Source organism: Mytilus galloprovincialis, chromosome 8, assembly GCF_965363235.1.
Source record: "Mytilus galloprovincialis chromosome 8, xbMytGall1.hap1.1, whole genome shotgun sequence".
NCBI lineage: Eukaryota > Metazoa > Mollusca > Bivalvia > Mytilida > Mytilidae > Mytilus > Mytilus galloprovincialis.
In genome coordinates this window covers 30,590,388-30,612,252 of record NC_134845.1, presented here as the reverse complement: position 1 = coordinate 30,612,252, position 21,865 = coordinate 30,590,388, and the positions used below count along the sequence as shown (strand labels likewise).

Sequence of the window (21,865 nt, the reverse complement as noted above, 5' to 3'; positions counted from 1 at the left end):
AAACTGGAAAAATTTTCTGATGACGTCAATGCCTCGCTAGCCCGAAGTCAAGGTCATTTGATCACATACCTAAAACAACTCATTTGATTGGTCGCTTAGTTTTTTGAGGCAAACCAGGGGTAAATAAAAAAATTCCAATAAAACATTTATAACATCCGCAAACTTATTTTCCTACTTTAAACGTTCATGCTTTTTCACTAAGAAATTTCATAGTGCTGGATAATTAATGTCAGTGATTTTTCGCTATGTAACTTCCTCCAGGGGAGTGTAAGAATTAAATATTGTCCGCCATGAAATTTTGTCCACCGGACATTTTTTCACAGAAAATTATGTCCACGGAATCTATGTATAAATGGACACTTGTTCACAGCATCGGACACATATAAATATACCTTTACTGTGAAAAAATACCGGGTGGACACATTTTCACAGATCACTTTTTTGGCTCACAAGAACACATCTTGATTTTTCACAGTGGGCTTATATTTGTACGGTCCGGCGAAAATAGCTAAAATCAATTTGGTATTTTACAATATAAAACGCATATCTAAAAGAAGATGAACTTATATAATTACACGGAAGATATCAAAAGATATTCACTTTGTTACTCCGTTTTACTCTGAATTATCTATTATAGTCTCAAATCTAAAATTATGTTTCTGATTCACTTTATGATGATTTCGTTACCATTGATTACTTAACTTGAACCTTTATTATTTAAAATTCTTCCATAGACGTTTTGTTGTACCGGTAGAAAACTCATTTCAAACGAGATAGCTCATCCTCATTTTTGCGGAGATGTTGATTATCGTGCCCAACTGAACACTTAGAAACGATCCTGGTATTAAAACTTATCAATCCTTTCAACTAACTTATTCTAAAATTTTACTAATTTAACACTGTGATTGGATCTTTTATAAATATTGTTTTATTTGTTGTTTTTGTTATCAGTAAACTAAAATCACAACTAAATACATATGAGAAATTATCTGAAAAAAGTCTAATTTCCATGTCCCGTCTTTCACCAGCAATTTTTTTTTTTATATTCAGGCATCTTTTTGGAAAATTTTAAGTTTCAGTATTAACTAGAGTATATAATGCACCAACTGGACCAAATTAAACATTCTTGTAGTAAAAAAAATATAGTTTAAAGGGTCACCCCCCAAAAAAAATCATGGTGTCCCCTGTTATTTTCTGAAAATTAAATTATTTAAAGAATATCTAAATTAAATAAACAGCCTTCCGATTTTCACAATTTTGATAGATTATATAAAACACTTCTCCATTACTGGCCTGATTTTGTTATAACTAAAGCATGTACGAAAATTTTGCATTTTTAAGGGTATTTTCAATGTTGTCCACAGGGGAAATTTCTTTTCTGTTACCTCTGGGTGGACACGTTTGAAAGACCAAAATTTTATTTCTTTTAATGCAATGTGAAGAACATCATTTCCTGAATGTATGACTCCATATGTATAGGTGAATAGCAGTGAAAATCTGAACTCCCATAATATAAGAATTTGGAGAAAAAATAGTTTTGTTGTCTCCTGTTACAGCCTTTTTGTGTACCTTCTGAGAATATTTCATTGTCAGCACTATAACAGTACATGTGTTTTTATAGTATAGTATCTTATCAAATTGATATGTAGATGGAAGTAAACTTCTACACAATTCGAGTAAATGAACAAAACTTTTAAGTAGTGCGTAATTCTGTAATGTTACGTTCTGTCATGTTACTTGATAAAAAGTAACAGCATAACCATGATCAGTAACAGAAAGGATGTTCAAGACAATTTCACTGATGAATCAAAAAGTTAATCTTCTATATACCAACCATTTCATTTGATATAAGTTATCATCACCATATTAAATAAAGTTAAATGATATACAGTATATTGAATGAAAAAAATATTTTTTTTTTGCTTTTGATAACAGCAGAGAACATTGTGCAATTCTAGTATAGTAGATAGTAACAGGAAGGAATTTATTTTAGAATTTTTCATTACCTCACCTAGGCAAATTTTTCATCTTGCAAATACAGTTTCAAAGGATAAATGGCAATGTTTGCTGTTATTTTCGTATTGTGACCACTCTGAAATGATGTATTTTTCTTAAACTATAAAATAAAGCATTTTTTTGAGAAAAAAATCCTTTCTGTTACCAACTCTGTCCTGTTACCGTTGTTCTGTTACTCAAGATTCTTTCATGTTACCGACATATCTGACTATATTTTACGACATATTTCTAAACCTTTCATATTGCAAATGCTAAAAGCAATAATTGGCATTTGATAAACTATTGCAGGATATACTAGTAAACCACAAATAGTGTATTAAACTTATTTCTAAGTCCCATTAGAAGCTTTTTAAAATTTATTCACTTTGGTAACAGAAAAGAACTGGATTTTTTTTGTTGTACCATTTTTAAAATTGCCATTGTTTCCACATTAAACAATTGTTTGAGTTACAGCCAACAGTTCTAAATCCTCAATGTGTGTTCTTCGATTCGTGCTATTAAAATACCGGGTATAAAGATATTTTTTTGTGTTTTTTTTTATTGCCCAAAATAGACTTTTTCAGATATTATCTAATATGCACATTCATGCATCGACAATCTGTCGATACTTGCATCTTGGCATTGCACAAGGTCATATATTTCTCTGAATGTTTACTTTATAACGTCTTACACTAAATCCATTGGATGTTGGATGTGTAATGATTGAAAATGTTGGCCTAGATGCATGATTTCTTAGTTGTTATTGACTTTGAATTAAATAACTATATATCTGTAACTGCGAGTACTCTCATCTGTACTAGTAGTGTCTAAGTGTTGTTGGGATGTGACAAGGGATTGGTCGCCGGCCAGGTCTTATCTGTGTTTTGTTAGCTGTATTTCTATGTGTATCCATCTGACGGGTTGACCCTTTTTCGACTGAGTTTTATAGTTCGTTCGTGATGTTGAACTGTTACACCACTGTCCAGATTAGGGGACGGTTGGGGACCCGTTAGCACGTTTAGCCCAATCACATTATGTATGTTTGTGCATGTCCTAAGTCAGGAGCCTGTAATTCAGTGGTTAACATTAGTTGCTTTGAAACATTTGTTTTTCGAACATCATTTTGGCCGTTAGTTTTCTCGTTTGAATTGTTTTTAAACATGTGTTATTTCGGGGCCTTTTATAGTTGAATGTGCGGTATGGACTTTGCTCATTGTTAAAGGTCGTACGGTGATCTAGAGTTGTTAATTTCTGTGTGATTTAGTTTCTTGTGAAGATTTGTCTCATTTGGTAATCAAACCACATCATCTTTTTATATTAATATTGAACTTTTGGGGTAAAACATATTATTGAAAGACGACTTGCTTTTCATAAATCAATGATGAAGAATGCTATTCGAAAATAACTTCACGGTTCAGCTAGCAAGCAAGCTAACCAGAGATATTACCTTTACCTACACACTCACTACAATCGGCTGTAAATGCTCGTCAACTTCGTATCCAAACGTTTTGAAACAAGCACCACTGACGAGTCGTATGTAGACGGAACACGCATATGGCATACACAATTCTAAACTTTAATTATTTAAAAAAAAAAAAATTATTATATAAGCAATATAATCTTGTCAAACTTGAGTGCTAGTATGTATAATTCAGATATGAAAAAAGAGATGTGGGTATAAAATGAGAAAGCTTAACAAATAAAAAAGTAACCACTTTTCTTCCATTTAGTTTAATTTGTAACAGAATCCCCGTTTACATTAATTTTTCTTCATATGAATGTTTCAGTTTTCCATTATGCACGTGAATCTAAATGTTATAGTAAATGATGTCTATGTCAAGCATCTAACATACTACTGAGGTCAAGAGTCGTGCAATCAAGAGGTTAACTATTAAGATCAATATGCAGGGTTATTTAAACTGTTACAGAAACATATGAGTCTATTACACAGCTAGGCACTCGTCTCAGAATTGTTTTTTTTCTATATATACTTTAATGTAACTTTGACTAGCTTGCTTGGTAACTGAACCGTGAAGTCATTATTATATTAGGTAGACTACCCTCCTTTTAGTGTAGACTAGTCCGACAGATAACCGATCGATCTGTCTGTAGGACTATACTACTCCGAAAGGGTGGTAGTATACAATCCTAAATCATGAATTCACGGTTCAGCTAGCAAGCAAGCTAGCCAAAGATATTACCTTTCACTACACCCTCAATGCATTTCGCTGTAATTACAATAACAAGATTAATTTAATCAAACCAGGAACACTTAATTCTGAAAGCCAAAAAGTATACTATTTTGATCAGGAAAGAGGACTTCCATATTATAAATATGCCTTTCATTGTCTACTTTAATTTATATCCATGAATATGTAAATTTTAGTTGTATTATATCATTACACTTACTTAATAACAAGGACCAAGCTATCAAGCATATTAAGGAAGCTTTTGTCATAATTACTTGTGTATAAAATCTCTGAAACTATAACCTGTTTGTCACTGCTGTGTCTCATATAAGCATGTTGCAATAAACATGGGGAGTATTAGGTACTGTATTTCAATGCATGTAGATTTACTGGCCATGTTAACTCCATATGATCCCAGTATTTGGTGAGATACCATAGACAAAAAAAGAACAAGTCACAATCTTTCCAGAAGAAAACAGTTGATTTTTCTTTCATATAACCAACCCAGTAGTAATAATTGCTGATGTCAGCATTCGTTGTTGAAAACTTATTACTTTCCTGTGCATGGTAAAATAAGCAGGAGCTTAATGTCCTTTATGTTTTATGGACTATGATACAAGAATCTACCAAAATAACTTGGATATAAGCAATTTTAGGTTGCTGTACAGCCTTCAACAAAATATTTGATTGACAATTGAGTTCAGCAGCAAATATTTCATATATATTCAGGATGAGAAAAAAATACAATTAATGCAATAGGTAGGTTCTGTAAACTAGAGGCTCTAAAGAGCCTGTGTCGCTCACCTTGGTCTTGTGCATATTAAACAATGGACATGGATAAATTCATGACATAATTGTGTTTTGGTGATAGTGATGTGTTTGTAGATCTTACTTTACTGATCATTCTTGTTGCTACAATTATCTCTATCTATAATGAACTTGGCCCAGTAATTACAGTGGAAAATATTTTCTAAAAATTTACAAAAATTTATGAAAAATGTTAAAAATTAACTATAAAGGGCAATAACTCCTTAAGGGGTCAATTGACTATTTTGGTCATGTAAACTTATTTGTAGATCTTATTTTGCTGAACGTTACTGCTGTATACAGTTTATCTCTATCTATAATAATATTCAAGATAATAACAAAAAACGGCAAAATTTCCTTAAAATTACCAATTCAGGACAGTAACCTAACAACGGGTTGTCCGATCCATGTGAAAACATCAGGGCAGATAGATCTTGACCTGATAAACAATTAAACTCTGTAAGATTTTCTCTTAATGCTTCGGTTTTTGAGTTATAAGCAAAAAACTGCATTTTACCCCTATGTACTATTATTAGCCTTAGCAGCCATTTTGGTTGATTGGCCAGGTCACACCACACATTTTTTAAACAGGTTACCCCAATGATGATTGTGGCCAAGTTTAGTTTAATTTGGCCCAGTAGTTTCAGAGAAGATGATTTTTGTAAAAGATTACCAAGATTTACGAAAAAATGGTTAAAAATTGACTATAAAGGGCAATAACTCCTTCAGGGGTCAACTGACCATTTTGGTCATGCTGACTTATTTGTAAATCTTACTTTGCTGAACATTATTGCTGTTTACAGTTTATCTCTATCTATAATAATATTCAAGATAATAACCAAAAACAGAAAAAATTCCTTAAAATTACCAATTCAGGGGCAGCAACCCTACAACAGGTTGTCCGATTCATCTGAAAATTTCAGGACAGATAGATCTTGACCTGATAAACACTTTTAATGCTTTCAGATTTTCTCTAAATGCTTTGGTTTTTGAGTTATAAGCCAAAAACTGCATTTTACCCCTATGTTCTATTTTTAGCCATGGCGGCCATCTTGGTTGGTTGGCCAGGTCAGGCCACACATTTTTTAAACTAGATACCCCAATGATGATTGTGGCCAAGTTTGGTTTAATTTGGCCCAGTAGTTTCAGAGGAGAAGATTTTTGTAAAAGATTACTAAGATTTATGAAAAATGGTTAAAAATTGACTATAAAGGTCAATAACTCCTAAAGGGGTCAACTGACCATTTTGGTCATTTTGACTTATTTGTAAATCTTACTTTGCTGAACATTATTGCTGTTTACAGTTTATCTCTATCTATAATAATATTCAAGATAATAGCCAAAAACAGCAAAAATTCCCTAAAATAACCAGTTCAGGGGCAGCAACCCAATAACGGGTTGTCGGATTCATCTAAAAATTTAAGGGCAGATAGATCTTGACCTGATAAACAATTTTACCCCATGTCAGATTTGCTCTAAATGCTTTGGTTTTTGAGTTATAAGCCAAAAACTGCATTTTACCCCTATGTTCTATTTTTAGCCATGGCGGCCATCTTGGTTGGTTGGCCGGGTCACGCCACACATTTTTTAAACTAGATACCCCAATGATGATTGTGGCCAAGTTTGGTTTAATTTGGCCCAGTAGTTTCAGAGGAGAAGATTTTTGTAAAAGTTAACGACGACGGACGACTACAGAAGACGGACGCCAAGTGATGGGAAAAGCTCACTTGGCCCTTCGGGCCAGGTGAGCTAAAAAGGGATGTAAGGACCAGATTCTCAACTGATACTGTAAAATGTCAGATGTATGTCATGATGGGCCACAGATATTGTGCCTTACAACAGGCCACTTGTAGATTGCTCGAACTACCACTCTTAAAGTGTGGGTGATATTGCAATAATCATGTCCTTCTTTCCAACAGTATTTTCATCACATACTTCTCAGGATTTTGAAAGCATCTTAACAGTGATCAGCTGTAAGGTGTGGTCACTATTGTGATCTGTCTAAAACTCTTTTTGTTCGCTGATATTTAAAATATTTCAATATAATGAAAATTATCGTACATTTTCATTACAAATTTCTCCAGTTCTACTTAACAGATTCAATATCTCCATATTTGATCACATTTCACTTTCTGGATCTGTAGGAAGCCTACTTTCTGTTTCCCATACTTTGAATTACAATTGCAAGTACGCCAACTATGACAAAGCATGAACAATTGTTCCAAATTGCAAGCTTTTTATAATATACAGAAATCCTGGCACTCAATCTTTTGGCATTTAGCATCCCTTTTCCAAACAGGCTTAGTTGTACATTCATATCTCTTAAACAGTGCAACAAACTCTCCACTAAACTATGGGTTTACAGGGATGAACATACAACTATACCCAAGCACCCTGTGGGATAAAAACAAAATAAAAATTGATAATTTATAGTGTGTCTTTCTATGTTGTAATGTCACACATTTGTTCAGGTAAGGGTGAAATTCGGTACACATTAAAAACGCTTAAACCGGCTGTTTGCACCTGTTGTACGTTAGGAACCTGATGTTCAGCTTGTTGTTGTTTGTTGATGTGGTTCATAAGCGTTGCTGGTTCCTTGTTTATTTATATGATTAGACTGTTGGTTTTTCTGTTTGAATTGTTTAGCAGTAGTCATTTTGGGGCCCATTATAGCTTGCGGTTTGGTGTGAGCCTCTGTGTTGAAGACTGTACTTTGACCTATAATGGTTTACTTTTGAAAATTGTGTCTTGGATGGAGAGCTGTGTCATTGGAACTCGTATCACATCTTCTTGTATCTATATCTTAACTTAGGCTTGTCAATGATGGATAATAGAATTCAAAAGGGAGTTATACTTGATTTACAAAGCTACTCCCTATGCCCATTTTTAGAAATTTCTACTTCAAATTAAATTTCCTTTCTATGGTAAAAGCTTTGTGACCTTTGAAAATATTGGATAAACACTGCTACTATGATATAAAATATGGTAATGTTAAATATGCATTAAATGCAGGGGCGGATCAAGCCATTTTTAAAAGGGGGTTCCAACCATATAACCCCATTCCCAATTCAAAAGCATTGATTGAAAAAAGGGGGGTTCCAATCCCCAAACAACCCCTTGGATCTGCCTCTATGATTCTAGATGAGAGAACAGGCTCTTTAGTCTCTTTATGACAGCTAAAAAATGCAGTTATAAAGATGAACCAAGGAGTAACTGAAAGAAATTAAAACCCTTCAGATTTTCATTTTCTTCAGGACAATCATATATTTCTTTTGTTAAGTTGAGCTGAAAAATCAAATGAGACAAGAAAAGAGAATTTCAGCATTGTATCAGATTTTAATTTAGGTTGACATTATATACAATGGTTTAGTGACGGAAATGATATTTTGACTGTATAATTACAAATGGTTAAATTATCACACAAGATGTGAAACAATATTCAATACAGAGATATTAATGAGACTGGAAATTTATACACAATGACAGAAAACAAAAGTGGTAATGAACATGATGAATGAAGAAATTTTATCACAGAAAAAGTCCATTAAAAATGTTGTGTGAACTTTCGTTTCTCAAAAAAATTGTAAAAAGCAAGAAACAATTGCACAATCAATGCAATACAACTGAATATAGTTTTATGCATGAAATTTCTGTGACTTAAAAAATAATCAGCCAATTTCATACATTATCAAAGAAAATCAATCATACTGGCCTTAATATACACATGTAAACTATTCTGTTATAATCTCCTTAGTAAATATATTTACACTTCGAAGTTGGGGATTTATAAGTGGCAATAAGAAATTTAGCATCATGAAGTTACAAAGTAAACATTTTTACAAATATATATGATATCCTCATTTATAAGACGATGACTAAACATAAAATATTAATAACCTGGTCACCTAACAAAGCGAAAAAATGTTCCTTTATCAGGTGTATCATACACCACTGTCCAACAGTTAAAACTCATGTTAACACAGTAGATACAAAAACAAAAAGTCAAATACAATTCATTTTATACATAGAAATTTGTATACAAAATTAAGCATAACATTGTGTAATACTTGCATGCTTAGGCTGAGCAAGCCTTAGGTATTGCGAGTGTAAACTTAGTTGTCTCAGACAAGAAGCTTAATGATTGTTCTAGAAAGACATGAGAGTTGGAGGTTTAAATATAAAACTCAAAATCTGTTGGTTCTGGACCCACTAAACAAAACAAATGTTGCATTTAATTGTAAGATATGTGCATTCCGACATAATAGTACCAGGGAAGGTACTTTGAAATTAAAATAAACACCCAATTTTGGAGCCATACCTCAAAAATTTGTAAACATCAAATTTCATACCAACCTAAAGTGGAAAATTCAAGTTGCTCTTCCAGGGTCCTAATTTTGTTATTATGTAACAGCTCTAAGGAAAATTACAATCTGTTTCTTACAAAAAGAAAAAAAAAAGAAAGCTCTTTTAATTCATACCTTAAAAATACATGTCATACATAATGATCAACTAGAAAAATTGTTTTCATCAAACATTATCAAACAGAGGAGTCATGTTGTCTCCATCAGGGCCCATCTCTAATGGTTCATTGATATCTTTAAAATTATCACCTAAAACATCAGATATAGACATAACAGATACTATTTTGGGTGTGTTTGATTCATTGTCTACCGGTCCATCACTGATTTCACCAGCAATGCTTATATTGCCATCAGAGTCTTCCATATATACATTTGTCCTAGCACTATTATTTGAATCGGACTCTGATAAATTTCCTATATCTTTGGCACCGGAAAAATTAAAGATATCTCCATCAACTTGATCTAGTCTTTCATTATTAGGTAAATCATTTCCAGATTCCACTTCTTTGTTCAATATTCTATTGTCCTCCTTATTTTTAGGTTTTATTATTGAAGATTTCAGGTTAGGTTGTTGTAATGGCGTTTCATCTTCCTGACAAAGCGATTTTATGTCATTTAAAAGAGATTCAATATTAGGTGCTTCATCAGTTTCAAGTTCTTCTGTCTGATTACTTATCTTTTTCTCAATTTCGGAAGATTCACTACGTTCTTCATTTCTGTCCTCTGAACTTCGACAAGAATCTTCGTTTTTGGAAATAATTTCAACGGAAGAAGAGGTCTCTCCTGTTTCTTCAGTACTTTTGGAATTTTGAGAATTTTCATCGTTTCTTGACGAGCTATCGTTACTATCATTGTCATCCTCATTCATTACAACAGCAATAAGTTCTCCCGTAGAATCATCGAGAATCTGATCTTTGAGTAAGTTCACATCATACAGAGGAATTGACTGAGAAACACTTTTCACATTTTTGTCAGTATCACTTTGTTGTACGTTTACAGCAGTTTGAGTATTTTCCGTTCCTAATTCTGAACCCATTTCTTCAACAATATTCTTCGTGATCATCTGTCCAAGAACTGCACTAAAACCTGATGTGGATGAATGTTGTCCTAAATTCTGAACTATATCAGTATTTATGATCCCATCTTGTGCACTAGATAATTCCACAGGTGATGAAATAGGAGTTGATAGAGAATTCTGTAATGTTGTAACAATCTGTGGTACAATAACTGGGTTAGATAAAGTCCTTAACGAACTTGGAACATTTTGTGGTACAATGAATGGGTCTGATACATTACTGTGTGTGCTTGGAATAAGACTGCCTTGTAATGACGGAACAATAGTAGGAACAATGCCTCCCATTTGTAATGGATCACTTTCAACAATTGGAGTGCCAACTATTGTATTGACACTCTGAACAGTAATGTTCTTTGGTATTCCACATGGTTTTTGACCTTGAACACTAACAGTTGGCATAGGAACAGAGTTAGCACTCTGTACTCGGACAGCCTGAACAGGAAATCTAATAGCAATGGTTGACAGTTTTGGAATCGGATTTTGAATGCCTCCTGTATTAGGCACTTTTATAGCTGACGCTGGTATGCTTGATATAGAAACAGTTGGTATACTTGTGGGTTGTAAAGTTAATGTTGCATTGGACCTTGGAAGATATGGACCTCCAAGAGAAGGAGCAGGTCTTTGCATCCTTACAGGGGTTGAGGTGGTATAACTACCAGGTAATGAAGATAAAGGTGTGGCTACTTGACTTATTTGTTCTTCATTTTCATACTCTTCTGGATTATCTATGTAAATCTCAGCTGATTTGTGTTTTGATGCAGCTCCTTTGGACCTCTTGGCTTGTTTAGGGGTCTTTTTAGACTTTTGTTTAACTGGTGGTGGCATTGATGTAGATGCTTTGTCAGGTCCTTTTTTGTCTTTTATATGTTTTTTAATTTCAGGAAGATGATCATATATTTTACCACAAACTACAGCAATTTTGTCTAGCTGAGATTCTAGTTTGTCTTTACTGATGCCTCTTCCAACATGATATGCTGAAACAGACAGACTCAATTACTGAAATGTTACACTAAGTCATTCATATACATCCATTTTAATATTAAAATAAATTTTTGAAAAATGAAAGCTATTTTCCTTAGAATTAGAACATGGCCACCTAACACATGTAACAATGATGTAAAGTTTAACCATAGGTACTGATTATAGGAAGTGGTAACCTAAGGTATGCACAGTTATTTTATCATTTCTATATTTTTTCAAGGTTTAATAAAGGAATGATGCTATTGCAAAGAACAACTATTCACCATTCCATGTCAATGGGGGTCTCATCGCGGGTTCGATCCCAGATCCTGCTTACTGTTTTGTCAGATTCCCGTATCCCGTTTACACTATGTACGTAAGCAATTCTAAGTTTTTTGTCATTTCCCTAGTCCCGCTAGACCTCATTTCCCGTTTTCACGACACAATAATTTGACTTTCACGTGTCACGCTTACAAAAAATCTGCAATCGTGCGTCTTGCTTAGACCCGTATGAGACCCACATCAATCTAAGTCTAACAAATGTTAACTGAAATCACCCTAGTATCAAATATAGGTTATGGTGATCAAGTTTTTAATGGACTTTTTATAAATATGCAAGATATATCAACATACAAAATCAAAATATTGTTCCTATAGAACTTAACTTTAAGAAGATGATTGTAAATTTTCCACAATCTAAAGCAATTTTGTCAGCTGGGATTCTAGTTTCTCTTTACTAAGAGTATGACATATAACCATACTTGTTGTTTATGTGTTACATATTTGTTTTCGTTCATTTTTTTTTTTTATATAAATAAGGCTGTTAGTTTTCTCGTTTACATTGTTTTACATTACTGGCCTTTTATAGCTGACTATGCAGTATGGGCTTTGCTCATTGTTGAATGCCGTACGGTCACCTATAGTTGTTGATTTCTGTGTCAATTTGGTCTCTTGTGGAGAGTTGTCTCATTGGCAATCATACCACATCTTCATTTTTATATTAAATGGTTTGTAAGGATCTTAGTAGTTGAGTAGTGGGAAGAAATGAAAACCTCTATGTGAAAATGATGCATGTTTCTGATAATTATATCACATGTAAAGATTTCATTCTATCACTACTTTGGTTAGCATACAAGTATAACTGAAGTAAGCGTACACTTACTTTCTGGTAATGTTGTATCAGCTATAAGGTTGATTTTTTGGAGGCCTCATTTCAAAAGTTCACTGAAACTTTTGTAGTTTAGTCTTATCCTAGCTTATACCTTATTTTATGATATTATAAACTACTAAATATTTCAGACAACTTAATATAACATGGCCATTGAGAACAAATAAAGGTTGACTTCACTTAAAAAATCTTGCAACTGTCAAAAATTATTACATCGTTCCATGACTTTGTAAATCTTCTTTTACTTTTAATCATTTTTTTACCATGCTGAATTGGAAACAACATCTCATTTGTTTTTTTAAAAGTGAGTAAATAAATTTAAAAATTCATTAATTAACAAACCTTTCAACTCTACAAGACGTTTTTGAAGTTTATTCTGGTATATCTTAAATGCATCTACTTTCCCAATTAATTGACTTCTTGATGAGGTTTCTGTCTTTATACAAGCTATAGCCTACAAAATACAAATAAATTATAAATTAGATGATGAAGATAAGTGACTATTTAATGTCCAGCATAAAATATTCAGGAATTTAACATTATGATCAAGATCCCAAAATTATGTCTTTTTTAATCTTCAGCAACAAAAAAATGGCATGGATAAAATGAGATAAAGGGGGAGGGGGTTACATGTCAATAAGACAACATCTTAATGACACAAATAAAGCAAAAGACACAAAGAGATTGTATCATGGTTTTGAGAGGAGAGCAGGCATTATCAGCGAAGTCACAATGTCTGAGGAGAAGTTATCAGAGAGGTCACAATGTGTATAGAGACGTTATCAAGATTGCTTTCATCAGGTGACTAGACTTTTTAAACAGTTCTTTTTCTCTAAACATATAAAATCTGAAAATTCAGTTCCCATTTTAAGCTTTTACTTTAAAATTCACTTATCTATGTATTAATTCAAAAGCTAACCTTATCTAAAATGTTTGTTTTTCCAATTGCAATATCTTCTATTTCATTTTCTGGCATTACCAAATCTGCCATTTCTTTATAAAGAGACTGCATTTCTTGCCTTCTAGATCTTTCTCTAAAAAAGAAACATTTTACATTAGCAAACTGCCAATGTTACCTTTCTACATTATTCTAAATATGCATTTTTTAATTTGCTTACTATTTGATGCATCAATGTTGTTTTTTTTTAAGTCTCAATAATCCTACAATATATATGTTTCCCCAGTATTTTGCTTGTATCTTAGTGTGCTATGGGTTGGTGTTTTTTGATATCCACCCAACATTTATTTATACAATGTTTGTGGTGTTCATTGCTCAAAAGGTCCCAAATCATTTAAATTTTAAAGTGATGGTCTTCCTTTCAGAAGAAAGTAATAGATCCTGTATACAGACAGCATCAATGTAAAAGATATAAACCCTATACTTTTTTTTTAAATTAAAAAATGAGACTCCCTCCAAGAAAAGACTGAAATCGAAACTTAACCAAACAAAATTTGGAATAATTTTAAATAGTAACCATGAGACAAATATATTCCAAAATTTGGCCCAAATAGTCTCTGTATTCACATAGGAAAAGACCATGATAATATTAGAACTAATAAGGCATATTGGTGAATTTGTATAATACATGGCTAAAATGTTAAATTATCAGTTTACACATGGACTCCTTTGGTATATTTGGCAAAGCAGTTTTCAAATTATTTTTTTTTTTGGTGAGGCTCTTTTCAGTTTATCTTCCTAAACCAAAACTGTGTCATGTACTTCTTTTTTGACAATAATGTGACTTTCAAAAATAGCTGCTTTTATCACATATTAGGGTATTGATCAATAATGTCATATTTTCTTTTTTTAGTTTGCTTACAAGCATACAGAAAATTTGTATTTTGTGGAACATATTTAATCATGGTTCACCTTTAACTAAGGAATTAAAATTTAGAATTATAATAAAGCCAATGTATGTCTGTACTGTAAATTGCAAGCAAGAAACATTTATCTCAAATTACATACTTTGTTAATTTATATTTCCTGTAATCATCTGAACTTGCAAATCCCTGAAAAAAAAAGAAAGAATTGCTGTGATCTGTTTTTCTTTTAACATGACATGGAGACAACTGTAGTTCAAACAATACAATGTGATATAATATGTAAAGGCTTGTTTTCAACAAGAGATTCTAGAGAACCTTAATAAGATATAATATGTAAAGGCTTGTTTTCAACAAGAGATTCTAGAGAACCTTAATAAGATATAATATGTAAAGGCTTGTCTTCAATGAGAGATTCTAGAGAACCTTAATAAGATATAAATAAACTGTTTACTGTGGATTCATTTATTGTTGTGGTACAATTTTTTTTGGTAAAATTGATTTTTTGTGGATATTTAATTTCGTGTTTTTGCAATATGATTGTGGCCAAGTTTGGTTAAATTTGGTCCAGTAGTTTCAAAGTTAACGACGACGAACGATGACAGATGATGCCGGACGCCGAGTGATGAGAAAAGCTCACTTGGCCCTTTGGGCCAGGTGAGCTAAAAATAAGACAGACAGAAGGGGGTAAAACAGTTTATCCTAAACCTTTGATATCAAAAGTATCAATCTTTTTCCAGTAGAAAAAGATGTATTCTATGGTTGTAATTAAAGCTATCTTGAGCTTTAGTGTTTGGCTCTGTTCTATCCAGGTGAATTGGCATAAAGAATAACACATACAAAGCAACCTATCATTTTTTTGAATAACATATCAACTTTTCTGAACACACATAAATTATAGTGAATTTTTTTCTTTAAAAGTATCAAATTAATGGAGAAGCAATTTCTATGACAAACTATCAACTAACCTCTTTGACTTCTGCCTGGTAAAGCTGTTTATTCTGTATTAAATCCAACTGTGCTTTTCTTTTCTTTCTCAGCATAGCGTTATTAAGAGAACATGAAGAATTGTGCCACGAAGAACTAACAGAATCCGACTCCAGAATTGACATTTCGAAGGAATCACCCTGCAACATAAATAATATTATCAAACTGTAAATTTCCAGTGATCAGCTGCTGAGAATTAGGACTTTAAATCCATTTCCCCATATCTGGATGATTGAAATCACTCTGCATTAAACAAAAACATTTAAACTAAAAGCTTCTCCTCTAAAGGAACTGACTGTGTGAGGGATGTAAATCCAGTCAAAGTCATTAAACACTTCAATCATTCTCCTCTAAAGGAGTAGCAGATCCTTAAACAATAAAATTGTTAAAAAGAGATACAACTTTCATGGAATATAGAAGCCAAAAGTTACTGCTGCATGTATATGAGAGTGGTCTAGTAGTTTCAAAAGAAAAGTTTTTTTTAAAGTTAACAGAAGACGATGAATGTCAAATGATGGCAATGAATATTGAGCTCACACTGGTGAGTTAAAAATCAGAAAACAACACTTTGAACATTTTTCTTGAGGTCTCACCAAATAATTTAGTAGGTATTTGCACTAACATAAATATGCTCTTTATTAATCTTTTGGAATCGAAATTATTCAGAGTTCATACTTGTTTTATTCATTTTTACTACATAGATTAGGCCATTATTTTTCTCATTTAAATTGTTTTACATTTATATCTGACTGCGTTATGGGCTTTGCTAATTATTAAAGTTCGTACTGTGACCTATATTTGTTAATTTTTATGTCATTTGGTCTATTGTGTAGAGATGTCTCATTGGCAATCATACCAGATGTTTTATTGGAGGTTTGAACACTAAATAAGCATTATTTTGCAAATAATGCAACAATCAACCATCAACATTTCAGACATACCTCTACGAAACTAGTTACATCCACATCCTCATCTTCACCTCTTGATTTCTTGGCTGATGATCCCTCCGATCCACTGTGATCAGCTTTACGTTTTTCTACCGTCGTTACAGCAACATCATCTTCATCGTCAATAACAATGACACTTGACTTTGGAGCTGAAGTATTTTTGTTGACCTCTTCCTCTTGAGATTCGTTATCGTCACTAAGATTTCTTACTATATTGTCCTGGTAGTCATCTTGTGCATCTCTAATGGCTGCCTCTAACTCATCTTCTTCGTTGTCTGACTGATTTTCTATCACTTTTTCTGCTTTCTTTACACTTTCATCATTTTTACCTGATGACTTATCAGTAGTATTTTCTTCATCACTACTAAGATCAATAACAGTTTTTGTCTGATTTTCCTCAATTTTCGACTCTGATGAATGTTTTTGTGAGGCATTTGCTAACTCCTCATCATTCTTGTCTAAACCAAGCTGCAGTCCTGATTCATCAACCTCTTTTTCAATATTTCTTATCTTACTCGCTTCAGTCTCAATAGTTTTAACTAATTCCTTACCATCAACCATTTCAACATCTTGTGGAATATTTTCTGCTAGTGTGCTGTTTGAATTGTCCCCATCAATTACAATCGGGGAAGATCTGCTTTGAGAAGGGGGTAATGATTTTTGATGTACGGGGGCTGCCACTTTTTGTCCACTTTTACATTTGACACATATTTTCTCCTGAATACTATCCTGAGATAATACCCAGCTGGTTATGTCTTCTGCTGTCAGTATATTATTACAAACTATACATCTCAAAACAGAGACCTGTCCTATGGATGTATCAGAATTTTCACTAACACTTGGTATAGGTTGTTTCAACGACCCTGTTGTATTAACGGATTGACCCAGCGAAGCTTCTGTTCTCAACTTTTTCTGGTCAGAAGTATCTGTTTGGTCTGGAAGCTTACGTTTCAAATTTTGTTGATCTTGCAAACTACTACTTAGTGTTATGCCAGGACTGATATTTGGAATAGAAGTTACACCTTTGACCACATAACCTGGGAAGTTTTGATGTTTGATTGCCATAACATTGGATGCTGTTGGTGTAAATGTTGGTGAAGCTACGGAAGTTGTTGGTTGAGTAACTGTAACACCAGTAGTAACTACTGCATTTCCTAAGCTCACACTGTTGTTTGGTATCAGCACAACTGGAGTAACCATACCTGGACCACAAAGAGATACAGGGATGGCATTTACATTGCTACCAGCTGATCCTACCACACCTGGACTAGAAAGAGACACAGGAATAGCTTTTACAATGGTACCAGGTAACACATTTTTACTAGAGACATTGTCTGGTAAAACAGGCTTTGGAACAGCTGAGAATCCTGACACAGCCCCTATGGGTCGTGATATCTGTAACTGACTAAGTCCAGATATTCCTCCTGCTACAATAGTACAGGATGAGGTTATTGGGGTCATTGCTGAATTTACATCCGACTGTAAATGTTTTGCTAGTTCAGAATTTCTATCCAATTTTTTTCCAGCATTTTGTGCTCTATTGTTCTGAACTGGTGTCACAATAGTTCCTAGTTTAGATTTTGATATTTGTCCTGATCTGACTTCTTTTATATTAATCTCTGTATCATCTATAAGATTTATGATCTGAGGATTTGATACATAGGGATCCTTTATTATTTGAATTCTAATGGAGTAAACAGAATTCGGTAGTTTTGCCATCACTTCTGGGGGAATAATTGCAGGTTTGTTTGACTTCGGCAAGATTGATACTTTAAACTCGCCAACAAGAAAATTCTTCAATGGAGGATATTCCGAATGTGATATATGTGATGTCAGACGAGATAAAATTTTAGCTTTGAAGTCTTCATAATTGCAGTTTGATATAACTTCTAACAGACGTAAACCTTCGGCCATAGTATCATCCAATGAGTGACCTTTACTTCTTAAACAAATCCACTGTGTGTGCCATTTACCACTCGACAAAATCTACAAATATACACAACATTAGAATACTAATTGTTTGTTTGTATTTACCTAAAAAGATTCAGTGAACAAAAATAAGTTTGCATGACAGTTATTGTGCACCCTTATCTATGTTTTTTTTTTAAATTTTCAATGAGTTTTAATAAAGGCTTATCTATTAGATTTCATGTAACTGGTGTCAAATCCTTTATATGAGTATCAACCTCATATCTAGTTATACACACAAGATATTAAAATTGTCCCTTTTTGTATATTCAGTTTTAATATAGAAAATACTGCTTTTGATGTGTCTGAAATAAAGAAAAAGCAAACTAAACTTCTTGCTTCTAAAGTTTGTAAGATGATATTTATCATTTTCATCAAATGGACAAAATTCTCTTCTTATTCTAAATTTTTCTTTGATTGATTTACATCTCTCTACTATTATAGAATATTTGCACACATATATACTACGGTACTCACATCCTCGGGAATGTTAAATTTTCCATCATCAGGACTGCACTTTTTATGACTTAATTTCCCACAGTTACAGGTTATTCCTAACTGGGGCTTTTCTCTGTAAAAAGAAAGTTTTTTTTAATCAATTCCATATAACATGTATAACTACATTGAATTTAAATTGATAATGCAAGCTAAGGAAAATCTCTTACAACAGAACAAAAGTTATTCGGTTTCTGATCAGGCTTGTTCAAGTTATAAGAGGGTTTTTTCAAAAGTTTTTTTTTCATTTAAAATATTTGTTTTCTTACTAATCATTTTTTCAACTTGAGAAAAACTATTGTATACAGTGATTTTAGAAACCCTTTTTTGTGATGTAGATTATGTGTTCATATTTTTTGTATATGACATCATGAAGGGAACGCTGGTTCATTCACTTTCACATTGTCCAATTCTTTTATTGATTTCTTTTAACCAGAAGTATTTCCTTTAGAACAGATTTATAAGTAGTTTAAAATCATTTGAAATTGGCTAGAAACTGGATATGGATGCTTGCAAAGCCTAGTGTTCTACCAGTTTCTAAGGGATGTACAAAAAAGTTTTAATTTGTTAAGTTATTTTATTGTGACACAATGATTAATAAACAGATATTGATCATGATTATAAACTTTGTAAAATAATGAACTATTTCTTTGGAAAAAAATCCACTGATATAAAATTATGTGATCTATCTTCTTCAAATCTTCATTGCTTACCTTTTGACAGCGTTATATACAGCTGTACGAGCACATGTGGTAGTTTGTTGATCTTCATCAGAATTCACTTCTATATCATCATACTCAGACAAGTCAGACAAGTTCCAGCTCTCTTGACTTGATATCTCACTCTTTATATTGCTAAAATCAATCTGTAAATATACAATATATCTTACAATTTTTACTGATAAACAAGAATGTGTCCCCAGTACACGAATGCCCCACTCGCACTATCATTTTCTATGTTCAGTGGACCGTGAAATTGGGATAAACCCTCTAAAATAACAAGAATTGATTTGCAGTATGGAGCATCTATCTGCCTGAATGTTAAAAAAAGTTAATAAAATGCTTCACTGAGCACAGCCTGATACGACCGCAGCAATTTCCCCCTATCTCAAACCCAGCCTTTCCTTTGTATTATAGAACATTGTAGTACGATTACAGAGAGATCCATATTCTTAAACACGAGTTATTATCTGGAAACTAGAAAACTGCTTAATTTTTGGCCCCCAATTCCGGCATCAATTGGGAAATTACCTCCAAACTCAATTTCAGCCTTCCTTTTGTGATATGGAACCTCTTACACACAAGTTATTGTCCAGAAACTACAAAAATGCTAGTTTTTGTCCCCTTTTTGGCCCTGAATACCTATACTGTTTGCACCATAATCCCCAAAATGAATCCAAAACTTCTTCTTGTGGTATTTAACATTGTGGTACAATTTTAGAGCAATTGAAATACTTATACACAAGTATTTAACCTTATAGTAGAAGAATGCTTGTTATAGACCCCCTTTGGGCCCCTAATTTCAATCCCAACCTTCCTTTTGTGGTATTGAACCTTCTTATAAAATTTCATAGAGATCCATTCACTTAAACCTAAGTTATTGTCCGGACACCAAATATGTCTTTGGATGACGACGAAGACGACAACATCATACCATTATACAATCCAAAACATTTTTTTGCGGTCATATAAAAAGGTGATATTTACATATATATTAGAAACTAGACTCAAAGAAGATATATATGTTTAAACAGTTAACATAGTGCGAGATAATCAGTGCCTTTTATTAAAGAAGGCAGCTAATGGTTGACCAAGTTTCCTTACATAAAAACACTCAAGGTAATTTCAAGGTTTCAAGGTTAAAGACTGTAGATGGATTAATGACACAAAATGGGTACACTCGTTCAGGAAGGTTAATGAAAACTAAATTGGTATCATCATCTGGATAAGCTTTTAAAATTCTACAAATTTGAACACAATTGAATTGAATGTGTATAATACTTTCTAAAAAGTTTAAAGTTTTTGGATGAAAGACAAAGTGGAGTATATTTGTTGGATACAAAAAGTCCATACACTTCCCTGATGAAATTGGCCAACATTCACCACTAAGAGTATCTCCAATATCATTTCCAATTAATAAAAAGAAAGAAGTACACAACTTCAATGTATTTACACTCCATATAGAAACTTGAAATCTTGGGTTGAAAACTGTGGTTGATTACATAACACTGGTCTGTTCTTTTCTCTAACCTTATTTTCATCGTACAATAAAATGGAATTGCAATTTGTAGAACAAGGCAAGTAAGACTGTTATATATCCCCCCAAAAAGGCAAAATCTTTATAAAGACAATTCAAAATGAAGGGAAAAGATTGAGTACATCTTTTGTAATCGATTAAAAAATTCTTATGCTGTTCATTGACAACCTTTACTGTTTGATCTCTGATTTTCAACTTCCAACTTCTTGACCAATCCCTTGTGTTTCCAATGCCACAACTATTGATGTTTACTTACCATTTCATCTCTTCTCCCAGTCACACTACTTGACCTGGGTTTTATAGGTACTGGTCTGTGCACTAAAAATTCCTGCTTTCTTGATTTTGATGGTACTGTAAAAATTTCAAAAAAAAAATATTGGTCTTTTGTACTTTAAACCTGCAAGACTGACAACTAAACTAAACAGTCAGGCCAAATAAAGATATATGTGTGGTTTCAATTACCCTACCTACCCACCCTACTTTTTTGTCTTAATAATAGCCTACCCTAAAGATTTTATTGTCATTTTTCATTAAGCATTGTTAAAGTCAGAATGTTGCTCCCATAGACTCAATGTAAAGAAAAAACACAAAATAAAACAAAATCCCTACCTACCTACCCTAACTTTATTTTAGATGTAACTGGAACCACACATATTTTTTTTGGACTCAAATACCTGATTAGGCTATTTCATGATATACTTATTTATAAATATATATGAAAAGAAAATCAGCCAAGTGTTTACAGTAAAACACTTTCAAAAGCCAATCATTTTGTTTCTTTTTACTTATAAGTTGGATTAATATCAACAGCAGCCTTGTTGACCAATTAGCTTTTC

At 32.9% G+C, this 21,865-nt stretch overlaps 1 protein-coding gene across 3 annotated transcripts in view; it reads right to left on the bottom strand.

The window, feature by feature from the left end:
* Positions 1 to 8,307: 8,307 nt before the first annotated feature.
* Positions 8,308 to 21,865, bottom strand: part of LOC143085542 (uncharacterized) — a 44,521-nt gene continuing 30,963 nt past the window's right edge. For all 3 annotated transcript variants that reach the window (XM_076261961.1, XM_076261960.1, XM_076261962.1), the window contains 9 exons: positions 21,286 to 21,380; positions 19,487 to 19,638; positions 18,756 to 18,849; positions 16,305 to 18,296; positions 15,345 to 15,503; positions 14,522 to 14,565; positions 13,475 to 13,589; positions 12,898 to 13,009; positions 8,308 to 11,401 (listed from right to left, as the gene is read on the bottom strand). In XM_076261961.1, the coding sequence (XP_076118076.1) occupies positions 9,519 to 11,401; positions 12,898 to 13,009; positions 13,475 to 13,589; positions 14,522 to 14,565; positions 15,345 to 15,503; positions 16,305 to 18,296; positions 18,756 to 18,849; positions 19,487 to 19,638; positions 21,286 to 21,380 (4,646 nt within the window). In that variant the 3' untranslated portion in view covers positions 8,308 to 9,518. The remainder of the gene's footprint in view (positions 11,402 to 12,897; positions 13,010 to 13,474; positions 13,590 to 14,521; positions 14,566 to 15,344; positions 15,504 to 16,304; positions 18,297 to 18,755; positions 18,850 to 19,486; positions 19,639 to 21,285; positions 21,381 to 21,865) is intronic.